The 17,429-nt window shown below is 33.4% G+C and overlaps 1 protein-coding gene across 1 annotated transcript; it reads right to left on the bottom strand.

Annotated features, from left to right (window-relative positions):
* Window positions 1–1,467: 1,467 nt before the first annotated feature.
* LOC101494897 (protein transport protein SEC24 C-like) lies at window positions 1,468–16,829 on the bottom strand. The gene is made up of 25 exons (XM_004497111.4): window positions 16,671–16,829; window positions 15,587–16,500; window positions 14,349–14,579; window positions 13,984–14,058; window positions 13,453–13,551; window positions 12,719–12,830; window positions 12,009–12,136; window positions 10,868–10,987; window positions 9,801–9,881; window positions 9,197–9,274; window positions 8,986–9,078; window positions 8,030–8,084; window positions 7,426–7,502; window positions 6,791–6,862; window positions 6,570–6,653; window positions 5,601–5,720; window positions 5,456–5,524; window positions 5,166–5,243; window positions 4,891–5,029; window positions 4,505–4,669; window positions 3,872–4,017; window positions 3,407–3,586; window positions 2,826–2,914; window positions 2,677–2,708; window positions 1,468–1,797 (listed from the first exon to the last, which is right to left on the bottom strand). The coding sequence occupies exons 2-25, from the start codon at window positions 16,385–16,387 to the stop codon at window positions 1,688–1,690; spliced, it is 3,234 nt and encodes a 1,077-aa protein (XP_004497168.1). The 5' UTR covers window positions 16,388–16,500; window positions 16,671–16,829; the 3' UTR covers window positions 1,468–1,687.
* Window positions 16,830–17,429: the final 600 nt, after the last annotated feature.

The raw sequence follows: 17,429 nt of genomic DNA, 5'->3' as shown, positions 1-17,429 counted from the left end.
TATTATTTGTATTAGGTTAATATCCCTAACAGGTTTCTTTGATTGACCATCTGTTTTCTTTTTAAACAGCAGAATGGTATCAGTAGTTAGCTAAGAAGCAATTGTATTCTCTATCAAAGATTGTGAAATTCATGAACAGTTATCAAACATTAATAATTAATTCAAGCAAAGGGCCTCATAGTCACTTGATATCCACATGACCACATTGTAAAGGAAATATTTTCTATGTCCAATACAAATTAGTTTAGACTTCAGAGATTACCTTTTGACTCTAAATAATGCTTATTGGGATTATGGTCATGTAAGCCAGATGATTATGACACCCTATATACCATGAGTTTTATGATTTCATCGATAAAGACATATGACATATCAAAATTACATATACCATGTTTATAAAAATATGTCTGTTGTTGATTTGCTATTGGTGGGTTCTTTGTTTTCGATTCATTTCATTCGTCTCTGCAGCATCAAACAAACGACTACATTCGCCACAACTACATATTGTCAGCGTGACACATTTTCTCCGGAGTTAGACGGTAATTTCACAAAAATACAAACTTCTGTAATATTCGAAAAAGACACCTAGAGAATTAATTGTTAATTGACCAAATGACAAGTTTCAATGTAATTAGGAATACTAAGTTAAAGTAACAAATCTCAGTCGTTTCAATTACTGTCTCTATTTCTAATTATAAACACCCTCTAAGAAAAAAATGTGTCTAAATATAAACACTTTCAATTTACTAGTGCATTTATTTATTTTTCAAATGTATCTCTTATTAATACCACTAACTTAACTTAAAATATAAAAAATTAAATTTAACATATTCAAACATAAATATTGTTTTAAGAACATTAACACAAAATGATAACTGCTCAACCAACTTTTCTTAATAAGAATTAAAAAAAAAAAACGTTTCTATAATAAGGGTAATAATATATCTATTGTTGAATATGGGAGGGACATATTTAAGCTCTCATCCGAAGCCACCACTTCTACACGTTATTTAGATGGTACACTAGAAAAATACTTTATTGAGAGACTCGCCTTAGAAGGGCATACGCCCTTAATGTGGCAATACAATATCCTGAAATTCTGAAATAAAAAATTTGGGGGAAAAAAGGGCCATATGAAACTTCGGATTGTTATGGTAGATGGAAAATTATCACATTTGTATACTTTTTGGTGTCTAAATCTATTGGAGTTAAGAGCTTGTTACGCTCATTAATATTCAGTCCTCCACTCGCACCATAGGGATAAATCTGCGTAGACGAGTGCTCGATTGAGATGCATGTCAATTATTTCAATATAAAAAATGCATGTTAATCATCAATGTTTTCTTACTAGAGTAACGGTTTATTTCCTTTTTTGCTCTTTAAATTTATTAAAATGACAGATATTATTATAATATTCCGCATAAAAGCACAAATTGGTAGTAAAATTTGATTTATCAACCCAAAAAATAGAAAAAAGTTCCAACTATCACCAACAACAATTAACTTATACATGTACATTAATTAACAAAATCACAAAATCTCATGTGGTCTGATTTTCCTGACAAACACAAGCAAACGAAGAATGCACATTAATATGCAGAATATCTCACCCATCAATGGGGACTTGAGGTTTGCTCTATCATTTAGGTCTAAAAACTTGCAAAAATGAAGCTGGCATATATACTCATTATGATGCCATTTTATTCTGGATTTGCCTATGAACATGGATAAGAAACTCTACATAGGAGAAGCCGCCTGCGCTCTTGTCTTCTATCATATACGAGAAGAATAACACTCCTGATGGATGACAAGTAAGATAGGTTAAGTTGAAAACAACAAAAACAAGACACACATAACAATTATACCCAGACTTCTTTAATCAATTAAAAATCTCCATATTCTAAACAAGTCTAGCAAATCAGCCAACAGTCGAGAAGCACAGCATGAAGTAAATAATTCTGATAAACATATAGAGAATACAGCATGACACAAAATATTCCCTACAGCTAGCACAGGTGCTAACACAGTGGTGAATGCCTAGGTTTGTAAATCAAAAGAGACCAAGTTCAAATCCCCAGTGAGAAATGTATGGCTTACTGTCTCTCCCTCTCCCCTAATAATAGTAATAATAAATATCCACTCCCCTATTTTAAAAACAAAATCAAAATCTTCCATACAGGAAAATTTAGCAGACCATTTGTTAATTTAGTCCAAACATGACTGATGCTATGCATTGACCAGACTGTTCTTGAACTGTAACCAAAAATCTCTAATTGTAAGAAAGATATTTTACGTTTGATGCATATTAAAAGCAGAATATCACAGATGATAATAAAAGTGATACATTTTGGTTTCATCTAATAGTGGAATCAAAGAAACAGAAAAGAATATCCGCATGTAAACACCAGCTATGTACCAAGTAGAATCCTTTTTCATGATAACATAGAGCACCGATTCAAGAAGCAAATATTATACGAGAATAAGCAACAAATACAAAGCCTAAAAATTCAACTATTTCAAAAGGTGGGGTTAAAACACTAAACTTTGCCGACAGGATTGGGGAATGATGTCATCTGGTTTCATGTTCTAAAGTAATTTTGATATGTTCATGCTAATAATTAAAAATGGATCCTGTATTAAGCAATGGAGTTTAAGCAAACATTCTATTGCACTGACCTGATGGATCACCTTTCCTGCAGAGCTTAAACCTGCCAGATATTATAAAAGATTATTTAAAATTTACACTTTGTTTCGTCAGCAAACGACATGAAAGATTATTCAATAGGGTTCAAGATATGCTTTAATTGTCAAAACAATTAGCTTACCGGAGGTAGCAAAATCTTTGCCGCCGAATCTCATTCACCACTTCATTTAACTTCTTTGACAGTGGATTTTCAAGTTGTTGCAATACAAACTGATCAAACAAAAGAGTCACTTTAGATAAACTTTCTGAAAAGCACTCATAATATCAAAATAATCTTACAATAACTACGGTTTTTTAAAACAATGGCATCTCGTATAAGTCAAAATTAGCTTCTGCGTCGTAAATTTTTGGAAAGTCTTTTATTTAACATTTAAACACTTAAAAGCTTACAAATATTTTGTCCTAAATAGAGAACCACGAACTTGATTAAAATTGAAAAGTTTTGATGAGTTAAAAGCTAATCCAAAACCGGCCATAATTGAAATCTTTGCATTGTCAGTTATGAACAACAGAGTACTAGAAAAAGTCGATGTGAAGTAATCATAAAAACACCAGGCTTAAGATTTAAGGATGATGGAAATTCCCTCGAAACAACCACAGCTGATATTGAGGTTTGATAGATTGTGCATCTCAAGACAAAGGAAAGGAAAAAGGGGGTTGGAGAGAGGGGGAGAGAGAAAGAGAAATTAACATAGAAATTACCAGAGTAGGAATTTCATCAACCGTAGAAACACCAAACAGTTTCCGAACAATATCTGGATTCACAGAGTCTCCAACATATATTAAACAATCATGACCATTCTCAAGAAGATATACTCCATCATCACTAATGTGTTCACTAGAAAGAGGTAAGAAAGAAGGAATGACAGATTCTTCATCTTCCTGCAATTTACAAAATTATATTAGTGTCTCCAGAAGTATTATAAATATGAGATCAGGTTCAATAGACATAGTGTAAAACATGTGATCTTGTCACAAGAAATCAACCATTTAACCTTTCCATTGCATAGCTTATTATGCTGACAAATGTTTTACCAAATAACATGTACAAGACACATTTTGATATCTGAATATGATACATCATCAAGTTCTGATATCTGAATAAGCACTTGTTAAAATGCAATTAAATTAAATACCATATCAAAACATTGATTAACTAATATACACCTTTGAGTCAAGATCATGGATAGCCAACATCCTAGGATACACGAGCGGTATTGCCAATGGAGCAGAGAGAGAGGACACATAATTTATCCAAAATGACCGTTCATCTATCTTTCCCTCTGTTCTCAACCCTGTACTCTTAGTTAACGCTGAAAAAAGAAATGCAAAGTAAAATTAGCACCCACTTTGTAACTGGCCTTCTGAAAGAGAGTAGGAGAGCATATCCCCAAACATTCTGAATTTCAACAATATAGATTGACCATTGGCAAAATAAGCAAATGTATGTCAGTTTTGACAGTCGTCCATAAATCACAGCAAAAACAAGACCTTGCTTCAAAACAGAGAGACTATAATAAGGGACTAATGCAATTTTTTTAAACATTTAAAAATATATATTCCCAGTATAACCCATAAAATACAGGAATATATCTTCAAAACTCAAAGGGGAATTTCAATCACTTGTTACTAGCATATAAATGCAGAAGTGATGAAGTAAAAACAAAAACAAAAAACATATAATTGAATAAAGGCAATCTGTTTGAATGCAAGGTAGAACATAACACATAAATAAACTACAAACTATAACAAATATATTTACACAGAATTGTTCGTCATAAAACATCTGCAAAAACATACCAAGTGTGTACAGGGGCAAAAGCTTTAGGGCCTCTGGAAGAATAAGTTGTCCAGAAGAAGACACCGTAGCACAAAATTTACGATATGAAAATAGTGCATTGATGCAAAGGTTTGTGACTTGTTCCCGAACAAGAGGAAGTGGCTTTGAAGGAATCTCACTAGCAGCTACAGGAAGAAAAAAAAAAGTTAAAATTCTTTTATCCAAAATTAAACCCACAAACATATGCTCTAAAATATGAACAGAGTGACTACACCATGGAAACAGGTATAATATATAAAGAGAACAATTTGATAGAGTTCTTAAAAGTCAACATATGGCCGCAAGCAACAACAGTCAAAAACAGAATAATCACAACAGAAATGCACATTGGCGATAAATGAGATACCTTGCTTCAAGAAACAACAAAATTGAGTATCCAAGTCAGCTGCGCGGAACAGATTACTAAGCATACTTGTCACTGGCAGAGATAAGGTTATGACACGTATTCTTCTTTGGCCATACACAGTTGTGTATAGAAGAGCACACTAGATGAAAAAGAACATATAATTAAATTAACAAAATAATACCCACAGTGCCTAAAAAGTTTCCAGGAGTAACATCAGGTAGTCAGAAGATCATAAACTACCCAGGATAAAGTAAAGTAGCAAACTTCTCTAATACCTGAAAAGCACATTCTGATCCATCCTGCAACTTATCATCATGTTTCAAAGTTACCATGAAAGTTTTGTCACAGTCAATCTGCAAAACATAAAAATTAGCCCACAGGTTAAACAATACCACAGCATGTTTCGCAGAATTGATACATGAGTACATTTTAAGGAAGTTGGTGTAGTTTTGCTCTAACATAATCATGGCATGGTACCACTGCAATAATAGGTACATGTTTAAGGAGGCATATGCATATACACACATAAACATAATTATATCTGCATCTAGAAAAGAATACTGACCCCAGGTAAGTCAACATCTGTTGGGATGCGTTTACAAAAGTTGCCATAATATTCCTGTACTTGGATGCCCTGACAAAAAATAAAATGAAAATTAGTCAATATGTTACATGATAAGGTAAGAAAGAATGTGAATTAAGCATACTACCTGACTGCACCTCACACGCATAACAGCCTCAAAACCTTGTGGCCTAGTTACATTCCATCTAAGATCATTGTAAAGCTTTGCAGGATCAGAAACAGCTGAGAATGGGTAATAATAATAGACCTGGAAAAAATTAGAAGTTTAACATTTAAAATTTTGATGTATGCAACAGATATATTCATTTGCATAACATATAGTTTACCTTTTTGCGAAAAATAATAAATAAAATAAGTGTGACAGGTTAAAAGATACATACTTTAACTAAACATTAAAAATCATAAATATTTCGTTCTGGTGTCAACTTTTGATTAATGAAAAATCATAGAAGTCATAAAAGGATAATACTTTTCCACAACCCGTGTTGCTTATTTATTCAGATATCAGTCATTGGGAATTTATATATGCTATTCAATTACTTCACTCTTTTCCATAAAGAATACTAGCAAAACACTCCTCTAACACACTATCATTGGGTGAAACACACGTGTCCAACCAAATCATCTACATCCCTTGTTTAATTAGTGGGACCCACTCCGCATTTTACCAAACCTAGATGAATTTCACCTAACAATAATGAGTGTATTGCTAACATTTCCCCAATCCTCCATGTTCATTCTATTAAAACTTTGCAGCTTGTCGTTGAAAGCATATCCATCATTTCAGAAAGACAGATATTTTTTATATAAAAAAATTGGGGAAGGGGGAAATTTTTATTAATTAAAGTGGCACTAATTGCCATGTTACAACTGTCCCTGAGGGGATTTGAACTCAATACCTTGAGGCTACAAGGTTAAGCTCTTACCACACTGAGTTGGCACCTCAAATAATTATTTTTCCTCATTAATGTAAAGGTCTAATAAACACTAAAAATAAAACAGTGATATGATCTTACCCTTTTAGCATAAAATGCAAGGAAAGCCAACAATTCTATTGTTTACTCAAATAACAAGCGCATTAAGCATTTATGTATACCTGTCCACCGGTGGTTCGTGAAATGGCCGATATGGAAGCAATGTCAACATAAGTCTGAGTAGTCACAAATACGTCAACACAAACCTGCAGCATTACAAAACTAATATACTTGACACATCTATAGCAGGCTGATCATCAAGCTCATAAGAAAAATCTACTTATAACTTGAATTGGACAAAAAAGTAATGCGTAGATCCAAACCAAAAGAACTAAAAATAGACCTGATACTCAGCAAGTTCAACTGCTAGTTCCTTCAATGTTTTATCTGCTGGTTGAAGTAATTTATGTGCTTCCTGAAATTCAATAACGAAATTTCATTGAAGAATATGCAAAAACTATCTACACACAGCAACTGCACTGGACTATTTAGGATTAGGAGGTAGAACAGATAAAACAATGCAAAGTACCAGTTGAATCAAGTATAATTTAATGTAATATGACGATGAATATTTTTAAAAATTCTATTGTAAATCAAATGTCTAATATTATATCTATTATATTTGATCTCTGTTACAATTCTATAGATAACTACAATAGGATTTGGGGTGGGTGGGTAGCTCAACTGGTTTGAGCTAAGGGTTAAAGAAGTGGAGGACCTAGGTTCAAAACCCCAGCGAAAGAAAAAAAATACTAACATAACAATTAATTACTAACTTTGGCCAACTCAAAAAAACTACAATAGGATTTAAAAATATATGGAACTAAATCCCATGTCACCATCTTACAAGTTCAAGCTTATAATAACAAGAAAATTCTACAACTCAATTTTAAAAGATAAAAAATAACAAATTGAAATATTTTCTACAATAAAAAAGAAAGAATCCAACAATGCAAATGACCAGCTTGAGTTGAATACCTTTTCCCCTGCGGAGATGTTTGTTCTACCTTCCGCTTCACGTGCAGAAAGGGCACCAATGCCAATAGATGGCAAGACTGAAGACAAAAAAATGAGAAACACTTATGATTTCATCCATTAGCAGAAAAATAAAACACAGATAATATTGTTGTGAAAAGAACAGAGAAAGAAATCGGCAAAGATTCTCAATTATTGGCAGGACCTATTACTTTTGAAATATGACAATGGGCTTTCAAGACAACAAAAGCTTTTGGATAAAGTCAATGTTTACCGTATACTTCTTTTGTGTTGTATCAACAATGAATATTACTCAATTTTATAAATAAGAAAATGTATGTTTATTTTATTGTACCTTAAAATGCAGTATTGCACTATAGTAGAAATTTGTGTCTTCCTGAATACTAACAACTTTCATTATATTTAAATACTGACTTTTACTTTTACTCAAGTCAGATGAATCCAGAAAAGAATTGGTCAAGAAAACAAATGTGCATACATAACATGCTTTTTTATGTTCCATTCATGATGGGCCAGTTGGGATGTTGATAGCTACAATTATGTAATATAAATATTAATTAAGAAATATAGTAGTTGAGAACAACACCTGACTGGAAAACCAATAGCTTTCCTCCAGTGTCTTTCATTGCAAGGAAAGCCGCCTAAAAGAAGAAAACAGGTTTGAGGATTAATATTTTTTTCGTATGCAGATAATTATTGGTTTGGAATAGTGGAATGCATGTCAAATTGTCAGCCTCGGTGAGAAGACAGTAAACAATAACAAATGCCAACAATAGCCTGATAGGAATCCCTCCGTTAGTACAGGATATGCTAAGAGAATTAAAAATGCCAGTAGGGGAATAAAGAACCAAAGCAATTAGTGCAGTGTAAGTAAGGGCCAGATGAGGGCTTTGGGATGTAACAAGTACCACTTGGGTCCCAATTAGGACGGTTTACAAGGTCAGCCCCTGTCTGTAAGCTGTTACAGTAGTTACTCAATTAGGCTGTCACAAATAGAGGAAAATAAGGGATAGGGGGGTTAGTTGGGCCCTCCAATGGTTAAATTGAGGGAAGTGTGTAGGGATATCATTTAGGAACTGTCTTTTGAGAGAAACAAGCATGTGTTCAATTGTGAAATGAGAAAGAATTCATGAAGGGAAATCCTTGGAAATGTCTCTCTCCGTAATGTATTCATTTTCTGTCAAACAATAAAATCATTCTTTTTAACTGTTTTCCCCTCTGTTTCAAGTGCAGATTTTTAACAACGGGGCATCCACATAGAGCCCCAACAGAAATCATTTAAATTAAAAAAAAAATATTGCATACACAAAAAGAAATCCTATGAAACGTAAGTAGCATACATCATAGAGACACTCTACATACAAAATGGAAAATCTTGGGCAAGGAGTGTAAATAAACCTCAAAAATGCAGAAAGAAGGCTAAAAAGATGAAGAAATGGAAGAGTGAATTTATAGCGAAAAATTATGTGAACATTGAAGAAAAATGGTTGATTACATCTCTAAAACTATCTAAGCAAACAACATTAAAACAAAATGCAATACCTTGATTGCTGCACCGAAGGCCGATTCAGAAGTTCTATTGCTTTGAAACATAGTAGGAATGCTTTCAAGAAGTAATTCTAAATGTTGACGGCACTAACCATAAAAGAAGCAAACCAATTAAGCATATGGCTAAACCAAAAATAAGAATAAAACCAAGAATAATCAATTTATCTAGTAACCTACTTCAAGCAGGAAAATATTTGAAACTAACCTCAGATAGTGGAACAATTACATCAGTTTGCAAAGGAGTATAAACATCTTGGACATCAGGAACAATGAGCATCAGCGGCTACAAATTTAAAATTTCAAAATCAGTCTGAGATTCATTTACTTAAAACTGTAAATTGCAAAGAGCTAGCTATCCAAACTAAGTTACTCGGTTAATTGGCACTTTATCTACAAGTTGCAAAGGAATATTTTTTATATTCTAAATTTCGCATTACAATCCCAAGTTATTATAAACATCAAATCAAACAAATAGTAATAGAAAAACCACTGTTTCCTTTACTTTCCATGCATCTCAGTTTCTAAAAATATGACCAGTCAGTTTCCTAGACACCAATTAAGTATTAAATCCCCAATCTCATTCACCCTCAACAAGCAGAAACATTGAAACTAATGCTGAAAGCAACATTCGGCCCTTATAGCTAATACTCTTCCACCTTAAATTCACAAAAGAATATATATATGTGGGTGTGTGTATTCTTAAAATTTTCTAATTAATTTAAACTGATTGAAAACATGAGTTTTAAAAGTAAATCTTCCAAAACAAAAAATGGTAAACTCAGTACTTTAGTGGGGTATTTATGTGCTACCTGCTGCAATGCGCGTTTCAAGTTGTAGAAATGAATTGTTGAGTCAAACGTTGCAACTCCCACCTTTGTAAGAGGGCCTTCCTGTAGATATAAGAAAAAAAATTCTAGTTAATAACAAAGATAAACCCAAAAACAGGTTATAAATATTACGTCCAATATTAAAAAAAATTATTAACGATTCAGTATTCTGGACCTCCAAAGTCTCCCTGAGTAGGTAACTTGGTTTTCCTTCAGGGAAAATTGGTGAGACAAATGATATGATATGCTAAATCGCAAAAGCCCTAATAAGGTCTCACTCATTAATTGAGAAACAATAAAACAAAGATTTGATACACACACATGAATGCACACAAACTTATCCTTTTTTTAGTCTCCTCACTATCTCACTCAGTTTGGCCCTAACAAAAATTAATTTTAACATTCTATAGTATATATCATTGCAGAGAATGTTTAGCATATGATGAATGAGATGATAATTATAAATAATGAAGATAAATAAGGATAAATAAAATAAAATGAAGTTCACTCATTTCTGGTTGCCACGAATCACACCATTCTCATATCACACCATACCAACATTGGAACCCTCGTCCCATGGAATGGAGGCAAGAAAGTTATTGTATTTTATCTGCGCCAAATGTGCTCTTTCGAGTTTAACTAACTAGAATTTTAAATAGATTTGTAAATGGTCATACAAGCTTAGCATTTATAGTGTATTGTAAGATCTTCATCAAAGATGTACCTCACAAATTAACGTAATATTAGACCAAAAAGCTCACGTGAGACAATACATCAATAAATTACAGAAATGATATGGTCATGTTATTATAATGAAGTGTAAGGACCATTTCAATTTAAAAAATTCATTAATTTTATTTCATTTTTGTTTTGAATGCAGGAGCAGAGGAGGAAGAATCTTAAAGGTTTTGTCTCATGATATTAAAGCACCAATATAAATGAAATAAGTTTCAAACCAATCAAACAAAAGAAATTTTGAAAAATATTAAGCTTCATAAAGATTATCAAGTATATAGCACATAGATAAGTTGTCTACAGTTAGAACTCACAGGAAGGTCCGCAATAACTTGACTTATGGCACTGCAAGCTGCAGCTGTTGCACCAGTTTGAACAGCATTCATTGATACATCAATGAGAAAGAAGTACACAGCGGGCATTGGCTCACGGACCTACACAAAATAGTGAATTGGACTGCACACTTAAGGAAGAGAGAAACAAGAATGGGAGAGAAAAAAAACAATGTAATTCCAAACCAAAGCATAAACTGCTTACTTTGTATATTATCTTAGAACCACAACATAAATTTAAGTCATCATATAAAAAACTATCCTTTATCAACCTACTATACAAAAGGACCAAATAAACATGCCTCAATTTGAACAAACAGCCATTTATAACCGCCAGCAATAGTATCAAAATGAATAAGCTTAAAGACAAATTGACTCAATATTTGATTTAGTGTTGATATTGAGACTGATTAATTTTCTACAAACTAAATTACGAAAACAAATTTAGTCAAGAATTATTAGGTTCAGTAAGATGCTACCTAATAAATTCATAATTTTAGTCTAGAAGCATATTCTATAAATTGAAATACAGGATTGCGATTTATCTATTTAAATGATGTGGGGCTTAATTTTCATATTTAGTTCCTGGGACACTTATTGTATAAATCCTGGAAGAATACTAATCTGTTCTCAAGCAATGGAAAAATACATTAGCGAAATTTTATTGAAAGACCAGTTGATTGTCCTATTCATGAAGAACGACCCATTGCCATTAACCTCTTAAATTATTTATCCTACTATGCAATATCGCATTAACCCTGAAATGGGAACATCCAATGGTCCTACATCCTAATATCAACGTTCATAATTGCTATACTATTAGTAATTTAACATAACTTTCATTTAGATTTCACTTATGTACACTTATGCATTCAATTTAATTGAAGTTAAGTTTCTTTTCCTTCAAATTGGATTTTTTGGTGACATTCAACAGCCAGTCATGAAGATCACTGATTCATAAAACAGATTCTTATGGCAATGAAAATAAAATTATGGTTTAGTTTATGCTTCTAGATATAATTTCAAATTAAACAAATATTGCACATTCAATCTGGCCTGCGAACAGCACGGTTACCTACATTCTATCTTCATGTAACCATGAATAATTTACAAATAAACTAACCATGAATTCTTTTGTAGCAACAAACTCGACCGTTCCTCTACATAGCTCAGGCCTTTCATCAGCATCTCTACGTCGACCATCTGGACCCAAATTGCAGTGGTAGTCCCGTGGAGTTTCATCACTAAATCCTGTAAAACAGATGTACAGTCACAGTTAGATGGTTTGGCCATGTTGCAAAAGGCAAAACATTGAATAATTCCATCCTCATCTATGCCTCTCTTGAATATCAAACAATACATCAAACCCACTCAATTTCTCACACTTTTGTCTCTTCTCATACTCTTTCTAACCTCTTTCTCTCTTCTCAATTTTTGCACATAGCCTCAACATGACGTTTTCTAATTTACTTTGTTGCTTTATTTTCCTTCTTTCACCCTAAAGAGGATCCTTATCCTCCAATTTCTTGTACTTTCTTCTCTGTCTTAATTAATTTCTTTTATCAAAACAGAAAAAGAAACATACATAAACCGCAATATTCACATTTAAAAGTGAGCAATAAATAAGTAGCGCAACATACAGACAAACTTGTAATATGATTGATGATCCCCAGCCAACTATTGACTGACTTTGCCAGCAAATGACAAAATAAAGCTTTTTATTTCTTCTCTTCTCATTCCAGGTAAGCGTTAAGTATAAATTCATCTCCAAACAGCTTACCATAGAATATACCAACAAACAATAGTAGGATGAGCAATTGTAATAATACTAACCACACAAATTGCAGATGAAGCGTCTTCCCTGATCAATAAACTTCATAAAGGGATTTATGTAAGCCTTGCAACGTGAGCAACGAACAGGACCACTCTCACCAAAATCAACAACCTACATCAACATTAGGTATTTAGACAAAAGATATATTTAGAAGTTATTACACCAAATATTGATTAAAGGCAGCATGTTAGAAACAGCAGAGCGCGAAAATTCACAAACTTTATACGATAACTTATATTTGCTACTACAGCTATACAAGATATGATTTTAACACAGTATTTAAGGGCTCAACACTAACCGCCAAGATTAATAGTTCAAGCATAAACAGTTGAAAAAACTTGAAAGAAATAATTTTAGCATTTTCTAAGGAAATACAAACAAATATAAGAAAGACACGGCAAGTTACAATATGAACGAAGAATCACAAAGGCTGTCATTTCATGAATTCTTAAAATGGCATAGATGTTTTCCCCAAGCAGTAATGATGCAAATAGCTAGCACACCATCAAACATTTGGCAAAGATAAAGAATAATTCCAATTTTTCATTTACAAAATAACACGTGAATTATAGTTACCCTACTAAATGAATGGTCCTTAATTAAAAAACAGCAAACTATAGCACTTCAAAAAATAATAAACACAGCTATAGAAACTTCTATAACTAACACTTTGATCAATTCATTTAAAGAAGAAAAGCAGATGCAGAAACTTCAAAGGAATAATCATTCTTACTTGAATGGGCTCCTCAGATGGGTGTGGAAGTGCCAAAGGTTGGACTAACATAGCCAACTGCATTCCTGATGTTGTCAGAAGATCAGCAGTGAAAGGAACCTGTTTCATTTAACAAAAAAAAAATAGCAAAAGAAAGAAAATCAATATGAAATGACAGAAATCTCAACATTTTTTAAATTGACAAATCAGAAAATTACCACAATGCCAAATTCAATTTGAACAAAAAAGAATTCCATCTTTAGGGAGAAAGGAAAAATACAGGGCAGGAGAATGAGGCATCTTCTTAAGCAAAAATAATAAAAAATAAATAAAAACCTCTTCAGAAGCCAAAGCATAAAAAATACATCAAAAGAATAAGCCCTTCAATCCCACTGTATACGAGGTCATCAGACACACAAAAGCAACCTTTAAGTAACTACAACATAGAAGCCACAAATATAACTATACAAACAAGTGAGACAGGCGAGAAATTTTAGCATTTCACATGACTTTATTCATAGCTAAAAATATATCGTGGATGTTAAACATAACCTGATTGATTGTGCACTTCATGTAACGTGGACTGCAATTGCCCGTATCTCTTACAATGAAATCACTTGTAGCAGGCTGGAAAAAAAAAGTCATAAGAACAAACAGCAGTGGTGGTGTATATGACTTTCCAGAAAACATACGACATGGCACTGGCTATGAAGCTACAGATTGAAAAAGCTTTTTGAAATAAAATACAGAGGAAAAGGATAATAATAGAAAAAATGAAACTTATAACTAATAATACCAAAGACCAAGAACATGCAAAAACACTTAGCAAGTCTCAGTTTCAACATAAAGTCATTTCTCTCTCACTGTTATATATTTAAAAAGAGAAAATCATCTATCGAGAATTTTCAGACGAATACCGGAGGGATAGTTGCCTGATTGCCTTGACGAGTCTCATGCACAATCACTGAGGACCCTGGTGTGGGCCTTGGAATTTGATTGGGATCAATTTTGGAAGGCCCTGCCATGGGGGCTCCAGTTTGACCAACAGCAGGTGATATAGTTGTAGTCATAGATTGATTTGGCAATGGTGGTGGCATGCCAAACATCCTGGGAGGCTGTGGACCAGGAACTGGAGGAGGTGGAACTACCTACAGAATTCCAAATGTTCTAAGTCCTGACTGATTTTCATAAGATGAATAAATGCATATGGGTACAACACAGTTTAAGTACTAGATATGATAAATATTACAGAACACTTAAACAGTTAAACAGTATATTCCCACAGCTATGCATAGAGATTTTTACCATTGCCAAATGGCCATTTATTTGTCTACATATACATATACATGTGATAACAACACACTAATTCCCAAACGCTATATCATAGTTAGTTAATTACATAATGATATGCGTGTGCTTTAAGCCAAGACCTTATGCAAAATTGGGAAACAACTATTGCTTACTTTTAAGCATTAATGAGCTCATAACTTGAAGGAAACTTGAAATCCAAAAAAAATGATTAGGAATGAAAATATAAATATAATATTGAGTGGTGCTCCAAAAAGTTTCATTTTTGTTTTTCTATCAGTCATAGTGTGTCCGATAATATATGCACAAAATCAAGCATTAACATTAATAGTTTGCTTTAAATAGTTAAAAGCAAATACAATAACTTCAAAGAAGAACTAGCATTATTGCATTTATATTTATTGGTGTATTTTTTCTAGAATCCTTAGGGTGATTGGCTAGTAAGACTTGTATGTGCATTCCTCATCAATTGCAGTAATAGTAGAACATCTAGCTTTATCAATTAACAGGCAAGATCATTTCTTTAGTACCTACAAGGATACAACTTGTTGAGTAAGGCTGATGCACACACATGGCACCCTTGTTAATAAATGCATAATCTAATTTTCTGATTTTCGTATAAGAGCCAAAAAAGTACAACTCAACCTTTCATTTGTCTAACCAAACATACCTTGGGTTGAGCTAAAGATAATGCAACCACCAATTTTTTTCCTTTTAAACATACTGAAAAAAGTCTATTTGTCGTACATAGTAAAGAGTAGGTTTGTATTAATTTTGTCAACTCATTGAACAAAATATTTTTGCAAAAATTTAGAACAAATGACATCCAAATATAAAGAATAACTACCTGTTGGGATTGTGTCTGCCAAGAAGGTGTTGCAAAAGGTGAACTCGGAGGCTGCATCATTCCTTGAGGTGCCATTTGATAAGGAGACTGAGGCTGACCAACCGGAGGTGGAGGAGCTCTCATTGTCGGAGGTCCAACAGGTGGTTGTGACACACCACCAACAGGAAAGCGTTGGGGACCTGGCATAGCCCCAGCAGAAAAAACCGGCGGCCCGTTACTCATCAAGTTACTGGGTGCATTAGTAGGAGGCATGCCAGGGGGAGCACTCGTTGGTGGTGCAGTAAAAGGACTAGGACTTGGACGAGCACCAAAATTTTGTAGAGGAGGCCCATGTGGACGAACAGGAGGAGAACCGCCAGGTGGAGGAACCCCAGAAACCGGTGGTTGAACACTGCCCAGTGATGGTGAAAGAGAATTAGGAGGGGGTCTTGACCCAAATGGTGAAGGTTGACCAGGAGGTGGTCCAGTAGGCCTTCCAGGGGCAATATTTGGAGGTCCAGAAGGAGGTCCAGTAGGCCTGACCATCGTCCCTGGAGGTGGACCAGGTCGGGAAAACGGTGGCGAGGAAGCAGAGATCCCCGGCGGGGAAGGGCCAGATGAATGAAAAGGTGGTGGTTGGGCAAATGGAGGGGGTCTAGAAACAGGATTTGAGGTCATAGGTGGACGATTAAGATTCAAATTATGCATATTATCAGCTAGTGAATCGGAATTACCCCTCAAATTAGGGATATAATTAGGAGGAGGTGGGTGTGGGGTGTTAGTTCCGGGTCTAGGTGCCCCTGGAGGCACAGGAGCAGCCATTGTTACTCACAATCAAATCAAATCCAAGGTCTCAAACCTCTCAAATTATTCACGTTCAGCTTCAACAGATTATATCCAATCAAAGTAATGCGTAAGAAAAACACGATCCAAATCTACAAGAAATATGAAATAAAAAAATATCATTGCAAAATTCGAGAAAATTGAAAAGGATCGAGGATAATAACACAACGATTGCATGTAGTTCATGGAATTAAAATCGAGCAAGAAAGAAATGATAATGATCGAATCGAATTACATAAAAGAAAAGGGGGAATGGAAAAACCTGAGAAGAATGAGATCGTAGGAATCTGCGAAATTGAGAGCTTAGATCGGAAATGTGAGATTGAGGGGTTTTAGAGAGAGTGGTAGTAATTGCCGATTACGTTTTTATTTATTTATTTATTATATCAGCGCTCAATTCACTAAACTTGTTAAGGGCCGTTTGCTTCGGGTCCTTTTTTCTTTTCCTTTTTTTTTTTATTTTATTACAAAAATTACCAAGCTCCGTAATTTTTTAATCAGAATCCAATACTTATCATATGTTTTGGGTTCCTCTAAACTACCACTACATATATTCTCCGGTCTTGTTTGGGTTATGTTTTGAGTTAAGCTAAACTTTCATACTAACCTAAGAAAACATAAGATCGCTCTAAGATCTGATAAAATAAATTAAAAGATTGTAAACATCGAGGTTTAAATGACCAATAATTAAGATGTTATAAGATAAATGATGATATTATATTTTTATTTATTGTTTGATGAGTATATATAAATAAGTAAAGACTGAATTAAATACTAAGATAAAATTGTACCCAAAAAAACAAACATAAATTTTTGTTGTCTGTTTTTACCTTTGAAAATTATTTCAAATCTATTAAAACATCAAAATATTTAATATTTAAAATTAAAGTTAAAAATATTAATATCATAAATTAAAACTAAATAAAAATAATCAAAAGTAAAAACTATAGACTTAAAGTAGATTACATTATCATACTTAATATTCAAATTTATAAACAAAATCAATCTTGGTAAAAAAAAG

This window comes from Cicer arietinum, chromosome 4 (assembly GCF_000331145.2).
Source record: "Cicer arietinum cultivar CDC Frontier isolate Library 1 chromosome 4, Cicar.CDCFrontier_v2.0, whole genome shotgun sequence".
Taxonomy (NCBI): Eukaryota; Viridiplantae; Streptophyta; class Magnoliopsida; order Fabales; family Fabaceae; genus Cicer; species Cicer arietinum.
The sequence above is the reverse complement of the archived record's forward strand: the minus strand, read 5'-3'. Positions and strand labels throughout refer to the sequence as shown.